The sequence below is a fragment of the Delphinapterus leucas genome, chromosome 7 (assembly GCF_059928025.1).
Source record: "Delphinapterus leucas isolate spDelLeu-1000000601 "Yukka" chromosome 7, BTC_Dleu_Yukka2, whole genome shotgun sequence".
In the NCBI taxonomy this organism is placed as follows: domain Eukaryota; kingdom Metazoa; phylum Chordata; class Mammalia; order Artiodactyla; family Monodontidae; genus Delphinapterus; species Delphinapterus leucas.
Window position 1 is genome coordinate 38,609,198 of NC_143135.1, and position 21,255 is coordinate 38,630,452.

General features: G+C 37.5%; 1 protein-coding gene and 1 pseudogene across 9 annotated transcripts in view; one reads left to right on the forward strand and one right to left on the reverse strand.

Annotated features, from left to right (window-relative positions):
* The window catches only part of PIK3C2A (phosphatidylinositol-4-phosphate 3-kinase catalytic subunit type 2 alpha), a 104,594-nt gene that overhangs the window by 36,339 nt on the left and 47,000 nt on the right, over positions 1 to 21,255 (forward strand). For 7 of the 9 annotated variants that reach the window (XR_016393814.1, XM_089915093.1, XM_089915092.1 and 4 more), the window contains 7 exons: positions 11,122 to 11,225; positions 14,635 to 14,715; positions 16,941 to 17,098; positions 18,572 to 18,692; positions 19,340 to 19,451; positions 20,604 to 20,683; positions 20,814 to 20,877. Coding sequence is in view for 8 of the 9 variants with exons in the window: in XM_089915093.1 (XP_089771219.1) it covers positions 11,122 to 11,225; positions 14,635 to 14,715; positions 16,941 to 17,098; positions 18,572 to 18,692; positions 19,340 to 19,451; positions 20,604 to 20,683; positions 20,814 to 20,877 (720 nt within the window). In the remaining variant the exon portion in view is untranslated. The remainder of the gene's footprint in view (positions 1 to 11,121; positions 11,226 to 14,634; positions 14,716 to 16,940; positions 17,099 to 18,571; positions 18,693 to 19,339; positions 19,452 to 20,603; positions 20,684 to 20,813; positions 20,878 to 21,255) is intronic. The other 2 variants (XM_022555804.2, XM_022555805.2) reach the window with 1 other exon arrangement.
* On the reverse strand, positions 8,719 to 10,706 carry LOC149748718 (phosphatidylethanolamine-binding protein 1 pseudogene; annotated as a pseudogene).

A 21,255-nucleotide genomic window follows, 5' to 3' on the forward strand; every position in this document is an offset into this window, starting at 1 on the left:
AGTACTTAAAACTGTCTTCTGGCAATTTAAGTTTAAATCACACTTTTAGTTAATAGCTATAATTTAGCTACTTTGAATAGATCCCAAAGATTTTAGTAGTGAATGAAATTATTTTCATAGAAATGGTTTTGCAAAGTTCTGTGGCTATTGACTTTTTCTAAAAGTTGATTATATTAACACTATAAACATGTATATCCCCATTAGCACAATGTCTAACGTTAATTTTAAAGAAGAGGTAAAGTTGAATAAAATGTGGTTTTTCATTGTCTAGCTGAATATAGTACATTAGTTGAGTAGATTACTGAAGTCTCTATAAAATTTTGGTAACGAAGTAACCAACTTTGTTCTGAAAAGCAGCTGATATGTTTATATTTAATGCTTAAAATACATTTATTGAAAACTTGGTGTTCCATCTAATTTCTGGGGTAAGATGGCATGAACCTGGGACTTGTTTAGGTGTAAAGCTTTCCCATATTCTTTTTTTTTTGGACATGGTTTCATTTTTTTTTAATTAATTAATTTTTGGCTGTGTTGGGTCTTCATTTCTGTGCGAGGGCTTTCTCTAGTTGCGGCAAGCGGGGGCCACTCTTCATCGCGGTGCGCGGGCCTCTCTCTGTCGCGGCCTCTCTAGTTGCGGAGCACAAGCTCCAGACGTGCAGGGCTCAGTAGTTGTGGCTCACGGGCCTAATTGCTCTGCAGCATGTGGGAGGATCCTCCCAGACCAGGGCTCAAACCCGTGTCCCCTGCATTAGCAGGCATATTCTCAACCATTGCGCCACCAGGGAAGGCCCTCCCATATTCTTATAACTGCTTTATAGAGTATGCACTGATAAGTTTTTGTGAATTATTGCAAACCTGCATCACTTTCCTTAAACCCTTAATTTACCCTTTCCACCTCTCCTTGACCTCACTACCTTTTTAAAAAATTGAATTATAATTGACCTACAGCACTGTTAGTTCCAGGTGCACAACATAATTTAGTGACTTGGCATTTCTGTACATTACAAAATGATCACCATGGTAAGTTTAGTTACCATTTGTCACTATGCAAAGTTATTACAATATTATTGACAGTATTCCTCATGCTTTACATTTATCCCCATGACTCATTTATTTAGTAACTGGAAGTTTGTACCACTTAATTTCCTTCACCTATTTCATTCCCCCACTCCCAACCCCCACCCCTGACCTCCCCTCTGTTCTTTTTCTTCTTCTTTTTTTAAAAAACATATTTATTTATTTAGGCTGTGCTGGGACTTAGTTGTGGCATGTGGACTTCTTAGTTGTGGCATACAAAGTGTTAGTTGCAGCATGCATGCAGGATCTAGTTCCCCGACCAGGGATCGAACCTGGGCCCCCTGCACTGGGAGCATGGAGTCTTACCCACTGGACCACCAGGGAAGTCCCTCCCCTCTGTTCTTTATATCTATGAACCTGTTTCTGTTTTGTTATATTTATTCATTTGTATTGCTTCTTAGGTTTCACATATAAATGAAATCATACGGTATTTCTCTGTCTGACTTATTTCAGTTAGTATAATAACCTCTAGGTCCATCCATGTTGTCCCAAATGGTGAGGTTTCTTTTCTTTTTTAATGGTTGAGTAATATTCCATTGTATGTATATACCACATCTTCTTTATCCATTCATCTGTCAGTAGACACTTAGGTTGCTTCCATATCTTGGCTGTTGTAAATAATGCTGCAGTGAACATAGGGGTGCATGTATCTTGTCAAATTACTGTTTCTGTTTTCCTCAGAAAAATACCCAAAAGTGGAATTGCTGGATCATATGGTAGTTCTATTTTTAATTTTTTGTGGAAAAAAATACTGTTTTCCATAGTGGCTGTATCAATTTACATCCTGCCAGCAGTGCACTAGGGTACCCTTTTCTCCACATCCTCACCAGCACTTGTTATTTGTTGTCTCTTTGACAATAGCCATTCTGACAGGTGTGAGGTGATACTTCATTGTGGTTTTGATTTGCATTTCCCTGCTGATTAGTGATGTTAAGCATCTTTTCATGTGTCTGTTGGCCACTATACCTTCTTTTGAAAAATGCCATTTTTTAAACCAAATTGTTTTTTTGATATTGAGTTGTATGAGTTCTTTGTATATTTTGAATATTAACCCCTTATCAGCTGTATCCTTTACAAATATCTTCTCCCGTTCAGTAGACCACCTGTTCATTTTGTTGATGTTTGCTTTGCTGTACAAAAGCTTTTTAGTTTGGTGTAGTACCATTTATTTATTTTTGCTTTTGTTTCCCTTGCCTAAGGAGACATATTCAAAAAAATGTTGCTAAGATTGATGTCAAAGAGCATACTGCCTGATTTCTTCCAGAAGTTTTATGGTTTCAGGTCTTACGTTTAAGTCTTTAATTTATTTTGAATTTAGTTGTGTATATGGTGAGAGAAAGTCCAGTTTGATCCTTTTTCATGTAGCTGTCCAGTTTTCCCAGCACCATTTCTTGAAGAGGCTATCCTTTTCCCCATTATATATTCTTGCCTCCTTTGTCATAGGTTAATTCACCATGTAAGTGTGGGTTTATTTCTGGGCTGTCTGTTCTGGTCCATTAATTGATGTTTCTGGTTTTGTGCTGGTACCATACTGTTTTGATTACTGTAGCTTTGTAGGGTAGTTTGAAATCAGGGAGCATGATACCTCCAGTTTTGTTGTTCTTTCTCAGGATTGTTTTGACTATTGGGGGGGTCTTTTGTGTTTCCACACACATTTTAGAATTGTTTGTTCTAGTTCTGTAAAGAATGCCTTTGGTTTTTTTTTTTTTTTTTTGACTGCGCTGCACAGCATGCGGGATCTTAGTTCCCTGAGCAGGGATCGAATCTGTGCCACCTGCAGTGGAAGCTCAGAGTCTTAACCACTGGACTGCCAGGGAAGTCCTGCCATTGGTATTTTGTTAAGGATTGTATTGAATCTGTAGATTGCTTTGTGTATTATGACCATTTTAACAATATTAATTCTTCCAATCCATGAATACAGTATATATTTCCACTTGTGTCATCTTCACTTTCTTTCATTGGTATCTTATAGTTTCCCGAGTACAGGTCTTTTACCTGTATTGGTTAGATTTATTCCTAGGTATTTTATTATAATATTTTTGACACAACTGTAAATGGGATTGTTTTCTTAATTTCTCCTTCTGCCAGTTCTTGTTAGTGTATAGAAATACAACAGATTTCTATATATCAATTTTGTATCCTACTGAATTCATTTATTAGGTCTAACAGTTTTTTGGTGGCATCTTTAGGATTTTCTCTGTATCATATGTCATATGCAAACAGTGACAATTTTACTTCTTCCTTTCCAATTACCTTTTTTTTTTTTTTTTAAATAGTGAAGTTATGGTTATTCTTTGTATGCACTTGCCCACCTCAGATTTATTTGCCTCTTCTTTCTGGTTTGGAGGGAAGAGATATTCCTTCTCTTTTCCCGAACTTAACTCTTTCACCTCTTTTCTTGTTCCTGTCTCCCCAAAGTATTTTTTACGATTATTCTTCAAAGTGGAATTTGTACTTACTGCTTTTCCAGTCCCTCAACATCCTCTCTTGTTCCTACCATATTGCAGAAACTTGTTTCTGGTAGTATGAATACTAATTGCCAATCTAGTGACCATACTCACTGTCCATCCTTATTGCTTCATTTGCAACAATTGACCACGTTCCTTTCTTGAAACTTCTCTCGTATTGCCGTAGTTAAATCTACTTCCTAGTTTTCCTCCTGTAATCTTTGAATTGTTTTCCTTGTCTAGTTTCTAAATATAGGCACTCCCCCAAGGTTTTGTTTTTGGTTGTTTTTAATATATCTGTTCTCTCTCGGTCAGTGCTTTATTCTTGAGGCTCTGAGATAGAGTTTGAAAGCTACTGATCTAGACTCCTTGGCTGTGTATGGTTGAGATGCAGTGATGATTAATTTTATGTGTCAGTTTGACTGGGCTATGGGGTGCTCCGACATTTGGTCAGACATTATTCTGGGTATGTCTGTAATGATGCTTCTGGATGAAATTAATATTTGAATTTGTAGACTGAGTAAAGGCAGATTGCTCTCCCTAAAGTGGTGGGCCTCACCCTAACAGTTGAAGGCTTGAATAGAACAAAAGGGCTGTCCCTACCACCAAAAAAGGGGAATTCCTTCAACTTGACTGTCTTTGAGTTGGAACATTGGGGTTTTTTCCCTGACTTTGGACTCAAACTGAAACATTGGCTTTTCCTGGGTCTTAAGCCTGCCATACTCAGACTTAGAACTATAATATCAGCTCTCTTGGGTCTCCAGTTTGCAGACTGCAGGTCTTGAGACTTAGCATCCTTTATAATCACATGAGCCAATTTCTTATAATAAATCTCTCTCTCTCCATTCATATGTGTATAAAGAGATGTCCCAGCTTGATGTCCAGTAGGTGCAGTCCCTTAGGTATTCCTCAGCCTCCTGAAGAGACTTTCCTTTTGATGGAACTTAGACCCAAAATCCGTTTGGTTGGGATATTGCTCTGTCAGTGATCCTGATAGATGCTGACAACAATTAGCAGAGAGAAATTTCCCTGTAGAAAAGTGCAGAAATTGGATGATTCCCAGTTCTTTGTCTTTAGCTCTGGAATAGAATTTTGTAATAGAGTATTTCTAGATGATGACCAAACATCTCCATGGATTTCCAAACCCAAAATATTTACTAGAGAACTCAGTATCTTCCCCCACAAACCTCTTTGTTTCATATATTGGATAATGACATTAGGGATTTTTTCTTATTATCATTTGCCTCTTTCATTCATTGAAAAATATTTGAGGGGACTTCCCTGGTGGTCCAGTGCGTAAGATTCTGCACTTTCAATGCAGGGGGCCCTGGTTGGGGAACTAGATCCTGAATGCGAGCCGCAACTAATAGTTTGTATGCCGCAACTAAGAAGTCCGCATGCCACAACTAAGAAGCCCACGTGCTGCAACTAAAAGATCCCGTGTGCTATAATGAGGATCCTGCATGCCACAACTAAGACCCGGCAAAGCCGGGTCTTAAATAAATATTAAATAAATGTTTAAATATTAAAAGAAAAGAAAGGCTCTTATTTAAAAAAAATTTTTTTAAATTTGAGGACAAAATGTGTGGGCTACAAATATTAACCATTCACAGACCTCATCCTTAAAGAACTCGGGTTAGAAGGGAGAGACAAAATGTATGTGCATATAACTGCAGTATGTAGTAGAAAGCCGGCAGTGCTGCATAAAAGTTTGTGCAAGATCAGTGGAGGAAAGAGATGATTTGATGCTTAAGTTGTTTAGAGTTTGAGGAAGGGATCAGGAGCAAGAGTTGAGGGAATAGGTGTGAAATTTTTTTAAAAATTGTTTTTGGTTCCAGAAAGAGTGGAAAAAAACAAAAAAATGCTAATGTTAATGTACAGATGAAATCACTGGCAGCCCAGCTGTTTTTTACTTTGTGAGCAGAACATTTGTGTTAATTTTCCAGATTCTATTATTACCTTGATGTATGACTAGATAATTAGTTATTATAATCTATTTCTGTCACCATCACTTGAAACATAACTTGCTTGAAAGGACCTAATACATGAAAGGCACTGTAAAAAATACTTTTTTGATTTAAAAAAAAAAAGCATCTAGAAATGCCACTAAGGAGATTCAAAATCTATTAATAAGTGGAACATGAAAAACAGAGTTAAAGAAGGAAAGATGGTTACTAGGTCAACAAAAATATGAATTTTTTATAGCATTGCTCCTGCAAAGGTCACAATGCTGTTTTTCTCTCGTGTTTTAAAGGTTTTTTTTCCAGGAGACTTTGTTGTGAGGTACTAGAATGGCATAGTGAATAAGTTAGGTTGCCTGGGTTGAAATCCTAACTCTGATTATATTAGTCATGTGACCTCACGTGCCTCATTAACTTCTCTGTGCCTCATTTTTTAATCTGTAAAATGGGGATAATAGTAATGTTACGTGCCTCATTAACTTCTCTGTGCCTCATTTTTTAATCTGTAAAATGGGGATAATAGTAATGTTACCCACCTACTAGAGCTTTGTGAGAAATAAATAATATATACATACATATATATACACACACACACACATACATACATGACTAAATTTCTTACAGCAGAACCTTACATGTAAGAAATGCTCAGTAATTGCTAGATATATTTTTGTGTGGTAAAATACATATAACAAAATTACCAGATTAACCATTTTAAGGTGTACAGTTCAGTGATATTAAATATATTCACATTGTTGTGCAACCATCACCACCAACCATCCCCATAACTTTTCATCTTGTAAAACTGAATCTCTATACCTATTAAGTAGTAACTCTCCATTCTCCCCTCCCCCTGGCCCCTGGCAACCACCATTCTACTTTCTGTCTTTATGATTTTGAATACTCTTAAGTACCTCATATAAGTGGAATCATATAATATTTGTCATTTTGTGACAGTCTTATACACTTATAATGTCCTCAAGGTTCATCCATATTGTAGCATATTGTAAAATTTTCTTTATTTTTAAGGCTGAATAATATTCCACTGTATGCCTCAGTTTGCTTGCTTTTCCAAAAATTCATCTGTTGGTTTATACTTGGATTGCTTCCATGTTTTAGCTATTGTGAATAATGCTGCTATGAACATGGGTGTAAAAATATCTCTTTGATACCTGCTTTCAATTCTTTTGGGTATAGACCCAGAAGTAGAATTGCTGGGTCATATGGTAATTCTATTTTTAATTGTTTGAGAAACCACCACATCGTTTTACACAGTGGCTACACCATTTTACATTACTACCAACAGTGCCCAAGGGTTCCAGTGTCTTCACATCCTTGCCAACATTTGTTGTTTTCTGGTTTTTTTTTTTTGTTTTGTTTGTTTTTGTGGTACGCGGGCCTCTCACCATTGTGGCCTCTCTCGCTGCGGAGCACAGGCTCCGGACGCGCAGGCTCAGCGGCCATGGCCCACAGGCCCAGCCGCTCCGGGGCACGAACCCGCGTCCCCTGCATCGGCAGGCGGACTCCCAACCACTGCCCCACCAGGGAAGCCCTGTTTTTTGTTTTTAATAGTAGCTATCCTAGTGAGTGTGAGGTGGTATCTCACTGTAATTTAGATATTATTTTTAATAATAATAATAATTAGAAAAAGACATTTTATAGAATCAGATATTAATTATGAAAATTACTGCTGTTCTTTTTAGGAGACAGTTGAAGGAACTACATAGTGCCTTATATTTTTTCATTGTTTTATGACTGCTATGGCAAATTCATTGGTTCTATGGAAGTAAATTTTAACTTGTTTTTAGAGGGAGCAGAACATTTAACAAATTGAACCAATGGTTGGGTTCCTTATGAACTGGATATAAAGTTTTACAAAAATATGAAATTCAGTTAAATTTGATTCTTGTCTTCAAGGAGCTTTCACATTAGGACAAATATAAAACAGGGTGTAATGATACTGGTGTTTGATTCAGACTAAGTACTTAGAAATGCTAGGAGGGAAGAAATGTTTCATACTGAATATTCATAAAAGACATTGTAGATGAAGTGGCATTCCATTGGGCCTTAAAAAATTAATAGATCTTTGACTTGTGTTGTGAGGGAAGGTTAGGAGGAAGACATTGAAGACAAAGATTCAGAGGCAAGATAGTTCAGTTTGTGTTTCATAGGAACAGGATATGATTCAAACTAACTTGGACATAATATTCACTTGGGAAGTTCTGGGAAATACTATTGGATTAGATTGTGGCAGACTTGGAGTGGCAAACCAGAGGATTTCTTTAGAAGTATAAAAATCCATTTTTCAGGTAGTATGGTTATTTGCTACAATACTTGTTTCTGTAACACAGATTAACTTCTGTAATTGGTAAATATGGGATTGATGTCAGTATAATGGGGAGGTAGCATTCGTTCAAAAATAATCTTTCCCAGCATATTAACATTTCAAAGCAATCTAGAACAAACTCTCATAATTAAAGGGAATATCTTAGTAATACAGGAAAATATTAGGAAAACACTGAAAGTCCTGCAGAAGTGAAAATGGTGGCTACAAGAACAGTTCCACATTCCACAGGGTTAAGCACTCCGATGAAACAGTAAGTGCAGACAGAGAAGCTGAGAAGACATTTCTGTTTGCATTAAGAACTTTGGTGAAGAAGTCTACATCCTGGGGTATATTTTCAACTTCATTGAAATTGGTCTTCACTAGAAGCAAATGCCCTTCAGAATCCATATAACAAATTAGGAAGCAGGAGCTCCAGGGTTTAAGGAGGCTTCAGAGGATCAAAGACCATAATTCAAGGTGCAAATTCAAGTGGAGATTTAACTGCACTAGTGTTTCTGTAAAGACTTCTTATTGTTTTAGTTAGGGCTTTGATTACACTTTTTTTTTTTTTTTTTGTGGTACGCGGGCCTCTCACTGTTGTGGCCTCTCCCGTTGCGGAGCACAGGCTCCGGACGCGCAGGCTCAGCGGCCATGGCTCACGGGCCTAGCCGCTCTGCGGCATGTGGGATCTTCCTGGACCGGGGCACGAACCCATGCCCCCTGCATCAGCAGGTGGACTCTCAACCACTGCACCACCAGGGAAGCCCGATTACACTGATTTTTGAGTAGTCTGCCTTAACTCTGTTTTTCCCATGAGCTCTGTTATTTGTAGTAGCGATTTTTCTAGAACTCAGGGCTGGTCACTTCCCCATGTACATATCACATTCTAGCAGAAGGGGCTCTGCTACATTATAAAAGCAGTAAATTAATAAAGGAATTGTTGTCCTGAATTTTCAGTTTAATTTTCTGACAAAATCTTCTTGTTTGTCATGGTTATGGAAATCCATTACAACTCTTGAAATTTATACACTATGTTCTCATTCACTCAAGTTTTAATTGAGAATGTTCCCATTTTAATTTTAAAGGAAATTTACGCTAAATCAAGTATTTTTACGTAGTAAGTCAAAACACCTCTAAATGGACTCTGCTGCTTGGCTGTGCTTGGGTAGTGAATTTATCTTCCTAAATGTTGCACACAAATTTTGATCAGACATAAACTTAACTTTTGAAGGACTGTCAGGATGTTTGTACAAGTTTATTAACGTAGAAAATGCCCACTAACTCCTAAAACTCATTCTCTTATATAAAGAACCAGATGCTTTCTTGGAATTTGAGACCTAAGTTGAATATATAGAATTCCTGGTTTATTAGAGGAGTCCCAAATGGGCTTGATATCTTCATTTTCTTAAAACAGAGCCTAGTCCTTTAATTTCATTCAGCTGTTAACTTTCTGAAGTGTTCATTTCTGGAAGATTTTGAATGGAAATGTCTTTAGCGTTCCATTCTTATTGACTGATACAAAGTACAGCCTATTTCTACTTTTTTTTTTCCATCTACACATGTTTTTATTTTTATTCAACTATAAGCAAATAGCAGAATTAACACAACATTCAGCAACTCCAGACCAGCTTTTCTTACACCGACGAGTGATCAGTTTAACACGTGCAGATGTTCGGATTTCTGATGACCTCTCACTCAGCCCCGCAGCTCATCTAGATGGCCAAGCTTTAACAGCAAAGTGACTCTCTCCCTATTGCTTTTTCCAGTATTGCTCTTTAAAGGAGCCAGAGCGGGACACTGACAGCCAATAACCAGCCTGAGATGTATCACGTTGGGGGCTAGTGGACATGCCGGCCCCTGCTTGTCTTAGTGAGAGACAGGGCCCTGAAAACAAATGCCAGAAGATGCCGTCACACACAGCCCTGGGCTCGGGCTCACAAAGGCAGAGGCAATCAATCTTTTCGTTTTTTCAACCTCCCTTAAAGATTCTTTGATGCTCTGTTCTAATACTGCAGACCTGGTCTTTTTACCAGAATTTTTTTCCTCTTTAACGTCTGGGTTGTTATATTAACATTTGGATGACCCCATCCTAGTACCAAAGTATCCCCCACCAAAACGGAGTTCAAATTTGATCAAAACATAAACCCGCTAGAATTATAGAGGACAGGCAGAAGGAAAAGACACCCTAAACCTAAATCTTACTGCTCAGGCCTCAGGGCAGGGGGAAGAGAAGAAATCTACATGCATCACTAAACTGAAACACTGCTTGGGAACTCTGGGACGATGTCCATCTCCTGGCTTTCCTCTGCTTCCCAGACAGCTGCTCGTAGAGTTTGGGCACATAGTCATCCCATTTGGCCTGGTAACACGTGCCGGCCCCCGGAGCCCCGAGCTCATACTTTTTGCAGAAATTCGCCACCTTGAATCTGCCACCGTGGTCTCCAGATCGGTTGCTGAGAATGGGCTCATCACACTTCAGTGGGCTGTCCTGCTCGTAAACCAGCCAGATGTAGTGGTGAAGGCCTGTGCCCTTGGGAGGCCCAGAGCCCACATAATCGGAGAGGACTGTGCCACTGCTGATGTCGTTGCCCTTCATGTTGACCACTAGGAAATGGTGCCATTCCCTGTATTTGGGGTCCTTCCTGCTGGGAGCATACGGGTCTGTCAAGACCAAAGTATACAGTTTACCTGGATGAAGGCCATCCCATGCAATGCTGGTGGGCCAGTTCTTCACCTGGGTGGGTGTCAGCACTTTACCCAGCTCGTCAACCTCTGCCCCGCCGTATTTGACCTGCAGTGGCTGCTGCGGCCTCTCATCCACTTCCTGCAGGCTCAAAGGCCCAGACTGCTTGTTGAGGTCCACGGGCATCACGGAGCCAAGAGGGGCGGACAGCAGGGAAAGCAGCGGGAGGACTCGGCGCAGGGTAGTAGTCCAGACTCCCAGTCCTATTTCTACTTCTGAGCAAGTAAAACCAATGAACTTTAAAATAAGGCTTGGGACTTCCCTGGCGGTCCAGTGGTTAAAGATTGCGCTTCCAATGCAGGGGGCGCAGGGTAATCCCTGGTCAGGGAACTAAGATCCCACATGACATGCGGCCTGGCCAAAATTAAAAAAAAAAAAAAAAAAGGCTTAGTTGGCATTACTTTTACAAAGATAGAAATCCATACTTTAAAACTTTGTTACTGATATGATTTATTTTACCTCCATATTTTTGTACATGTTTTCATAAAAATGTGTTTGTGCTATATTGCTATTTAGCGTTTTGGGGATCTTTTACTTTTAAAATAAAAACACTCTTTTTCATTACAGAAAGGCCCAAATGGGACCAGTACTTTGCCAGCTGAAAGTTCTCTTCTACAAGAAATTGAAGTACAGAATGAGGAAGTGGCAGCTTTTTGTCAATCCATTACAAAGTAAGGAATTTTTCTTTATAAAGATTATTTTTTATTAAGTAATTTTTAAAAATTTATCTTAACCAGCTTAGTGCTACTAATTCTAAAATTTTTTAAGTTTTAACTATTTTCTCCCTGTGGCTAAAATGTCAAAACAATCAGTTAATTGGTACATTAACACAAACTACAGTTGAACCTGTTAGCGTTCTGAGTATTTAGAAGGAAAAATTGAGGTCAGACAGTAGATTTCTGATACTCTATTACCGAGGGAGAATATGGCTTAAACATAGAAGTTTCATTAGAATTAGAAAATGCCTTTTTTTTTTTTTTTTTTTTTGCGGTACGCAGGCCTCTCACTGTTGTGGCCTCTCCCATTGCGGAGCACAGGCTCCAGACGCATAGGCTTAGCGGCCATGGATCACGGGCCCAGCCGCTCTGCGGCATGTGGAATCTTCCCGGACCAGGGCATGAACCCGTGTCCCCTGCATCGGCAGGTGGACTCTCAACCACTGTGCCACCAGGGAAGCCCAGAAAATGCCTTTTTTTTTTGGCTGTGCTGGATCTTCATTGCTGCACACGTTGAGGTGCATGGGCTTCTCACTGCAGTGGCTTCTCTTATTGCGGAGCACGGGTTCTAGGCGCACAGGCTCAGTAGTTGTGGCGTGTGGGCCCTACAGCGCACAGGCTTCAGTAGTTGTGGCGTGCGGGCTTAGTTGCTCCATGGCATGTGAGATCTTCCCGGACCAGGGATCAAACCTGTATCCCCTGTGTTGGCAGGCGGATTCTTAACCACTGGACCACCAGGGAAGTCCCTGCCTTTTTTTCCTTTATAGGGAAACTTAGTTTTGCCATAAACTTTCTAGCATTCAAAATATTGTCCTACTTAGAATTAAGAGATGATATAACAAGCAAGATTAGAGGAGCAAATATATTTTCTGAAGGTTAGAAAAATGCATTTCTAAAATGTTCTTTTAATCCTAAATGTGTCCAGTGTTCTTAATACATGAAGAAACTGAGACTCAGAGAAGTTACCTACCAAAGTTTACTCAGCTAGTCTGTAACAGAGCCAGGTCTCCATTACCTCTGGTTTGGTGTGTTTTCTTTCCATCATTTCACTGTATTAGTGAGGACTTCTGTTATGACTGCAAGAAACCCATCTTAAACTAGCATAAATCAAGGAAGGTTATGTATTGGTTCACAAACCCGTATAGCAGAAAGAGGGAGGATGGGGCAGAGCTCAGTGACAGCAAGATCCAGGAATTCACACACTAATTGATCCCTACTCCCTTTGGACTCTTCTTTCTCCCTTTTCTCCCTGGGCCCTTTCACCATGCATGTTGGCTTCTACTAGAGATGGAGTTTTGAAGGCAGGGAATATAGCCACCGATAGCTTAGACTTTGATATTCTAATGGTCTTGTTAACAGAAAGGGAAGAGTCCTTTCAGTCAGCACCAGATAGAAAAATCCCACGGAAGGAGGGAGTGGAACAACAAACATTGTGGCCAACTGGATGAGATCTGTTATCAAAAGAAGGAAAAGTAGGGACTTCCTTGGTGGTACAGTGGTTAAGAATCCGCCTGCCAATGTAGGGAACACAGGTTCAATCCCTAGTCCGGGAAGATCCCACATGCCACAGAGCAACTAATCTGTGAGCCACAACTAGTGAGCCTGCATGCCACAACTACTGAAGCTCACACAACTAGAGCCCGTGCTCCGCAACAAGAGAAGCCACCGCAATGAGAAGCCTACCCACCGCAACGAAGAGTAGCCCCCGCTCACGGCAACTAGAGAGAGCCCGTGCACAGCAACAAAGACGCAACGCAGCCAAAAACAAACAAATAAATAAACAAATAAATAAATTTATTTTTTAAAAAAAGAAGGAAAAGTAGATCACTACTGGGAGATTTATTCTGAATCCAGTATTTTCCCCAGTGTGGTTTAAGCAAAGCAGAGTTTGGGGTTCCCAGATCATTTTCGAGTATATTCATCATTTTTATGATATGGGACTTATTATATTTAACTAGATTTTCTAGACTATTGGTAACATTTCATTAAAATTCTATCTTCCTGTGTGTCACCTTTTAACCAGCATTCCTTTTCTTCAGGATACCTTAGGGAAAAAAAAGAAGAAAAATATCAGTAGTCACTTTTTCTTTCCTGAAAAGGTTATTCTTTTTTTTTTTTTTTTTTTTTTTTGCGGTACGCAGTCCTCTCACTGCTGTGGCCTCTCCCGTTGCGGAGCACAGGCTCCGGACGCGCAGGCTCAGCGGCCATGGCTCACGGGCCCAGCCGCTCCATGGCATGTGGGATCTTCCCGGACCAGGGCACGAACCCGCGTCCCCTGCATTGGCAGGCGGACTCTCAACCACTGCGCCACCAGGGAAGCCCAAAGGTTACTCTTAACTGTGTTTTTAAAACTCATATTTTTCAGTAGACGTTTAAAATAGAAGAGACATTTAGGTGACTGAGAATGCAAATTGCATGTATTAGAAATTACCTGTGCCTTTATTCCATTATACCATTATGTATGTGTGGTTAACAGTTTGGAAATAATCTTTTATCTTAATGGTTTGGTATTAATCTGATATGTGTTTTATCTTAATGGTTTGGTATTAATCTGATATGTGTTCATCGAGTTTTTAAAATTTTCTTTCCAAATAAGCCTTGTCTATTTAGACTGTGTTGAGTGACTATTGCATTTAAGCTTTGCATGTTGAGAAATTAGGCTCTCTGTAATCTGCCTTTTTTTCTGCATTTGAATCTTAGTGTTATTTACACAAACTCTGCCACTAAGCTAAAATGATCATTTTTATTTATGTGTGCACACGCGCACGCGCACACACACACACACACAAATGGCTTATGTAATATTAAAACCTCAGATGAACTAGAGACAATGAATTCTTTTTGTAATTTATTTCTGTTAGAGTGGGATTGCAACAAATGTTTCAGAGAAGTAAGAGGGAGAGGTGTTTTTGAAGCCATGTTCTAGAAAATTCTTTCATTCCCCTCTGACCTTGGAGATTGGAGTCAGGAGAAGTCTTGATGTCTTGAAGAAATTAATGTCACTTTCTATTTTTTCCAGTGTGCTGATTTTAAAAACAAGTATTTATACTCTTAGTAAATGCCTCATTTTTTGAAATCTCCTAAAATGATTAATTTCATTATTTTAATTCAGCTATGACATTAGTGTAAGATTGTCAGGGTGATATTTGTTTACAGTTAAGCCTACTTCTAGGCCTTTTTTTTTTTTGCTTCTGTGAAATCAGGGAGTTGGACTAGTGATCTCAAGGGTCACTTTCAGTTTAAAGTTCTGTAAAATACTTTGAATCGGGGCATTTAATTATTACTGCATTTTTCTTGTTTTTATTTCTTTTTTTTCTTTCCTTTCACACTCATCATAATTGACAAAACTTGCTGTATCTACTAGTTACATAGGTCCAGAGAAAGTTCTCAGAGGAATGTTAGATACCAGTGGAAATTTTTGCTGCTTCATTTGTGGTCTCCTAGGGTAAGATGAAAAACTACACTTTACACTTGTCGTTCTGAATAGCCTTTAATTTCCTTTCCTCATATATGGTTCCAATCTAATATTTATATTCTACAACAATGTCTTGATCCCAAGGATCCCCTGTAGGTTTTCACCTCTGCATTTAGTTAATTTTATTCTAAATGACGCTGACTCAAGTTTCTTATAAAGTAGTGTCAATTCAATTAAAAACCCTCATTTTTTAAAATAAATTTATTTTTAATTTATTTTTGGCTGCGTTGGGTCTTTGTTGCTGTGTGCGGGGTTTCTCTAGTTGTGGTGAGCAGGGGCTACGCTTTGTTGCAGCGCGCAGTCTTCTCATTGCCGTGGCTTCTCTTGTTGCGGAGCATGGGCTCTAGGTGCACGGGCTTCAGTAGTTGTGTGGCACGCAGGCTCAGTAGCTGTGGCTCGCGGGCTCTAGAGCACAGGCTCAGTAGTTGTGGTGCACGGGCTTAGTTGCTCCGTGGCATGTGGGATCTTCCTGGGCCAGGGCTCGAACCCACATCCCCTGCATTGGCTGGTGGATTCTTAACCACTGTGCCACCAGGGAAGCCCAAAACCCTCATTTTTATATGTAACTTTTTATCACTAGAATTTTTATCCAGTAAATTCTTGTTTTCTGAACTGTCATCAGGAATTTCTGATTTTCCTTTTATCATCCTTAAGGATTTCTGAAAATTGAAGGCTTCCTTGGATATAGATAAAGTTCTTTACCGTTTTATATATTAGTTAGCTACGTGATTTGCTGTGAGTATCTTATTTCATATGGTATTTCTTGTTTCATAGGAAACAAGAATACCAAGTATGTGAGAAACAATAAAAAATCTTAGGCTGGGTCCTGTGAAGGTCTTGTCATTGTGTTACAGAGGGGTAAGCTTGGCAGCAATCAAATATTTGAAGGTAATGTGTCCATATCTAAAGGTGCATTTCCAACATCAATTTAAGTTTATTACTTTATATTACCTTTTTTTTCAATTACATTTCTTTTTAATATTGGATCCTTTGTGGCACTTAAGATCACAGTGCAGAAACCAGATTTATTCATTTATTCATTTATTTGACGAGATGCTTATAACGCTTACCATGTACTAGACACTGTTCTGAGTGTCCTTATAAACTTAATTCACATAATTCTCACAACAACCCCATGAAGTTAGTAGTAGTATTATCCCCATTTTACAGAAGAGGAAACTGAAGCAACAGGGAGATTCAATAACTTGCCTAAGATTACACAGCTAGTAAGTAGTACAAACAGGATTTAAACTTGGGAAGTCTGACTCTAGCGGTAGTGCACAAATAGTTACACTTGCTGCCTGCCTCTCCAGAACCTTTCTTATTGTCAACTCAAACTATTTTATTCTGTTCCTATAACTTGATTATTTTAATCTCTACAGAAGCGAATAGATAAAACTTCAAGCATTCATTCCATTTATAGCCCTGTGAAAAGCAGATGGGAGAAGTGGAATTTGTCTTCCAACTTCCAGAAGAAAGTCAGTTAAAGGAAGCCCACAGGCTTAAAGAAGGCATCAAATCCTCCTTTGTCTTCAGATAATAGGAGTGCTATCTGGAGATGAGCCATACACCTGGCTTATATATTTAAATTTAAACTATTTTGCTACTATGAATACCAGGAACACTTCACAGGCAATTTTTTTGCCATTCCCTAAGTCTTAGAAATCACTTTGAGGGAATAAAGGCCTCATAGCACTGTAAAAACCCATTGTCTATGTTTTTCTATCATGCTAACAACCAAAAACAGTGTGTAGGAAAAAGGATGTCAGAAAAAAAGATTTTAAAAAGACAACAAACTTTTCATCCCTCTGGCAATTACAATTTAGGTCTATCACCTGTATTGTCAGTGGTTCATTAAAAATGTACATTTTGTGAAATTATACTGTTTAGCCAAAAATCTGAAGCAGAGAACCTCATTTAATGCTGTGTATCCAGTGTGTGTTTTGTTGATGTTGATAGTGTTACCAAAGCTGTCCTGGCAGTACTTAATCTCTTTCCTTGGATTCTGTTTTTTAAAAGCCAAATGCCGATGTTTTGGAGCTTTGACAGGGGTTCATTCATTGCATTTCTCCTGGGCTGCTCTAGAATTGGACAGTAACACAGAATTGAATGGCTATAAGCATGCAAAGCCTTGTTCAGAGCTCTCAAATGCAGCTTTCAAAAAAAGAATTTAATTTCTTGTTTTTTGTGAATAGATTGAAGACCAGCTTTCCATATACCAATCACTGCACAAATCCAGGCTATTTGTTAAGTCCAGTCACAGTGCAAAGAAACATATGTGGAGAAAATGCTAGCGTGAAGGTCTCCATTGAAATTGAAGGATTTCAGCTACCAGTTACCTTTACATGCGATGGTAGGTTCATAGTTCCCCAACGATCTTGTTTTGCTCTGATTAGGGAGAAAATGTTTAAAATGTTAATGTTATCATTCTTTTAATAATCTGACTCAGTTATCATTAGGTATCCTTTAAAAATCTCTCTGTGTGTGTGTGTGGGGGGTAAAATACTTAACATGCATTAGTTATCCTTTTCTAGAAATTGGCGTTCATATGGATAGTTTTGTGGTTTGGGTTAGAGAAAAAACAGTTTACTTTTATAACTACATATTTCTCTGAAAGATGCTGAGTAATTTGGTTAATCAGTGGCTCTTGGCCAAAGCCCAAAAGCATTAGCTACCAAGGCTAATTATAGTCCTATTCTTTATATTCTAAAGGAAGACTTATTCTTTTTAAACATACCTTAAATTTTGGTTTGGGGAATCGTATGCAGTAAGAATTAATACTAAAATTGAAGGAAAGTAAGGTCAATAAGCTTCTTGATTGAAATAAGCATGGATAAGCATTGATAGCAAATGTTTTGATTTGTATCAAATTTTGACTTGATATATCAAGATCTGATTCATTTAAAAATATATCAAATGCCTATTGTTTGGTGCTTCATAAATGTGCACATTTATAGTGTACATCTCTTTTAAGAAATGTAACCATTTTATAGTAGAAGTGCTTTGTGTGTTTAAATAATAACTGTTATGATACATATAAATGTGTTCAGAAATGTAGCTGTTGTATTAGATAGAGGTTTTATGGCCTTTTCTGCCAAGCTGTTAGTTTTCATGAATTCTGAATGTAGTCACTGTCTTCTAAGTTGAACATAAAAGCTCTAAGCATAGAAATAGGTTACTTTAGTTTTTAATGGTTTGTAATCTTAGTATCCAGCTATTGTGAAGAATGATAATTGAATAATACTTCCTACTTTCTATATTTTTATTCTTCATTGGATAATTTACCAGGCAAATGTCAAATGTTTAAAATGGTGATTCTTTTTCCTTATGATTTGGTTCAAATAATTGTTTGCAAGACACTGCTAAATGTCATCCTTTTTGGAGGAGTCTGTAAAACAGAGGTGGCTTTCTTAGCTTAGATCTGCCCTGTCTAATACGATAACCACTAGCTACATGTGGCTATTGATTACTTGAAATATGGCTAATATAGATTGAGATGTGCTATAACTGTAAAATACACACTGGATTTCAAAGACTTACTTTGAAAAGAGAATGTAAGATATCCCATTAGTAATTTTGAAATACCAATTATATATTGAAATATTTTGGATATATTAGGTTAAATAAAATATATTATTGAAATTAGATTCATCTGTTTCTTTTTACTTTCTTCAACATGGCTATTAGAAAATTCTAAATTATATATGTGACCTGCATTATAGTTCTCTTATATAGTGCTGTTTTAGATTGTAAGACATACAGTCTGAATAGGTATATACTTAGAGTTGAATGTATACAATGAAAATGATGACTAACTCTTTTACAGTGAGTTCTACTGTAGAAATCATAATAATGCAAGCCCTTTGCTGGGTACATGATGACTTGAATCAAGTAGATGTTGGCAGCTATGTTCTTAAAGTTTGTGGTCAAGAGGAAGTGCTACAGAAGTAAGTATTCATTTAATTATTGAGCAACATTTTTGGAAATCTCATTTTAATGGATTAAATTAGAAAAATTTCAAGTTAAATTTATAATCTAAAACCACATTGTGTCCTAGTGAATTGGTTTATTGGATCAGTTAACTTATATTAAGATATACGTTGTCCAAGACATCGTGTCTAAGACAGTAGAGGATCTTGCCCTTAAGAAGCTGATAGCCTTAGATGGGAAGAATGGTGGGCAATTGACAAGTGAATTTAAAGTTGTTTTTCTTTCTGCAGAGAGGCAATAGTTACATCATTAGGGACTCCGTTTTCCCTTTGTAGCATGCAGTATTACTTTATACACAGTGTTTAGCTGTGATTTCCTTTTAGCTGCCTGAAATAATCATTATATGAATCTTTTTCTGAACCTACTAGAAATGCTGTCCCTGTTTTTTTTCCTCGTTTGTCTTCATCTTCTTTCTTCCTTGCTTTAACTCTTCTCATGTAGAATTATTTCTCTATTTAAATGCTCACACTTGGTTTAAAAAAATCTCTGTATTTTACCATTCTCTTCAATTCCTGATGCAGATACAATTTACATTTTACTCTCACCTGTATAATTTCTAGTTTGAGGAGAATAACATTGATGAATAATTGATATATTTTAACAGTAATCATTGTCTTGGAAGTCATGAACATATTCAAAACTGTCGAAAATGGGACACAGAGATTAAACTACAACTTTTGACCTTCAGCGCAATGTGCCAAAATCTGGCCCGAACAGTAAGTGTGTACCTTATAACTGAATTGCATTTGGTTGAATCTAAATAATTTTAGATTAATTTAGATATTATTAAATATTAATTTTAGATTAATATTAGTTTAGATTATATATATAATTCTAAATAATTGCTAATCAGCCAATTTGCAATGTGTACGTGCTCTGAGAGTTTTGGGTTTGACTGGGAGTGAGGCACGCTTTATCCCCTACAGGATAAAGCAGATGTGGGGAGAGTTTTAGCAGACCGGGGGGAGACTTTCAATCATGGAGGTTTAGGTAGCATACTACTCAGAGTTGGAGGCATGTTTGAAAATCAAAGTGGAGGAATTATAAAAGTTTGGCTTGTAATAGTTTTACACAAGTTACACAATGAAAACATCAGGGTCAGTCAAGGAGAAATGAGGAAGAAGAAAGATTTTGAATGCTAAATATGGTTTTGGGGAGAAAAAGATCCACATTGACCTTTGCACCAAACTGAGAAAAACACATTATTTTTCACAAAATGAAAACTAATTCTCTGTTTTAAAACTATAGTACTTTCTTTTGAGGTTAAAGCAAAATAGAATGCAAGAAATTAGACCATTTTATTACTGTATAAACACTTGATGACTTTTAACCTCTAAAGAGAATCATTCATTTGGTAGAATTTTAGGAGGAACAATATCAATCATTTCTACTTTCTCTTTTCTTTATTTTCCTAGGTTTTGCTCCTATGTTAGGTAGAATTTATTTCACTTGGGTGGAAACTATTTCACAAAACTCAGTACATTTTAGCAATCATTAGTAACTTCTCTTTTCAGTTTCTTAAGGCATGATGTTTTTGAGTATTTTGAATAATAAGGGTTATGGTTGAAGAGACCAGTGCCTTATTTATCGAAGGTAAGGTAGAAGGAAATTTGATTATCATTATAAAAAATGCAGAAATTCAGATGATCTCTTTTCATCTGGTTCCCACCCCACCTTCATTTGGCTGTCAGCCATCTTTAAAAGTGCTTTTAGCTCTCCATTCTCTCTCTATAGCAGAGGCCTCGGTTCTCAAAAGTCACTTTCATTTCAAGAATTTATCATACACTTAACCTTATTTAATTTGGCAATAGAAAGACCAAAGAATGGATTTCATTATTTGGTAAACATTTGTCTGTATGTTTATTTAGGCAGAAGATGATGAAACACCTGTGGATTTAAACAAACACCTGCATCAAATAGAAAAACCTTATAAAGAAGTCATGACAAGGTGTGGCATCTAAAACATTAATTTCAGGTTTTCAAACATTACTTTTGGATGTGAATGCACTTATTTTGGTGAATAAAACAATCATTTTTGCATATGGTATCTTTCAGCCACAATAACTTCTTTATTTCAGACATCCTGTTGAAGACCTTTTAGATTCTTATCACAACCAAGTGGAACTGGCTCTTCAAATTGAAGTAAGTCTTAATTCACATTTTGGCTTGATGATTTAAAGATTCTTTTCTCTGTACACTCTTAAATACTAATGTTGGAATTAGATTTAATATTTTAGAAGGACTATTTAAACTATATTCTTGAAGTTGATAACTTGTTTTCTGACCCAACATAATTAACAAAAATTCTCAGTAGTGCTTGAGTTACCTCAGCTTTATTACTAAGAGGAACCTTCACTTCAATTCAAAAAGCATTTATTGAATACTTGCTATATGCTAGATGCTGGAGTTATGAAAATGAATGACCTAATCCCCACCTACCAGGAACTTAAAACTAGCGATGAAAGATTTAAACAGAATTTCAACATAGTAAATGTAGAATAGAGGTGTGTGTTGGCGTCC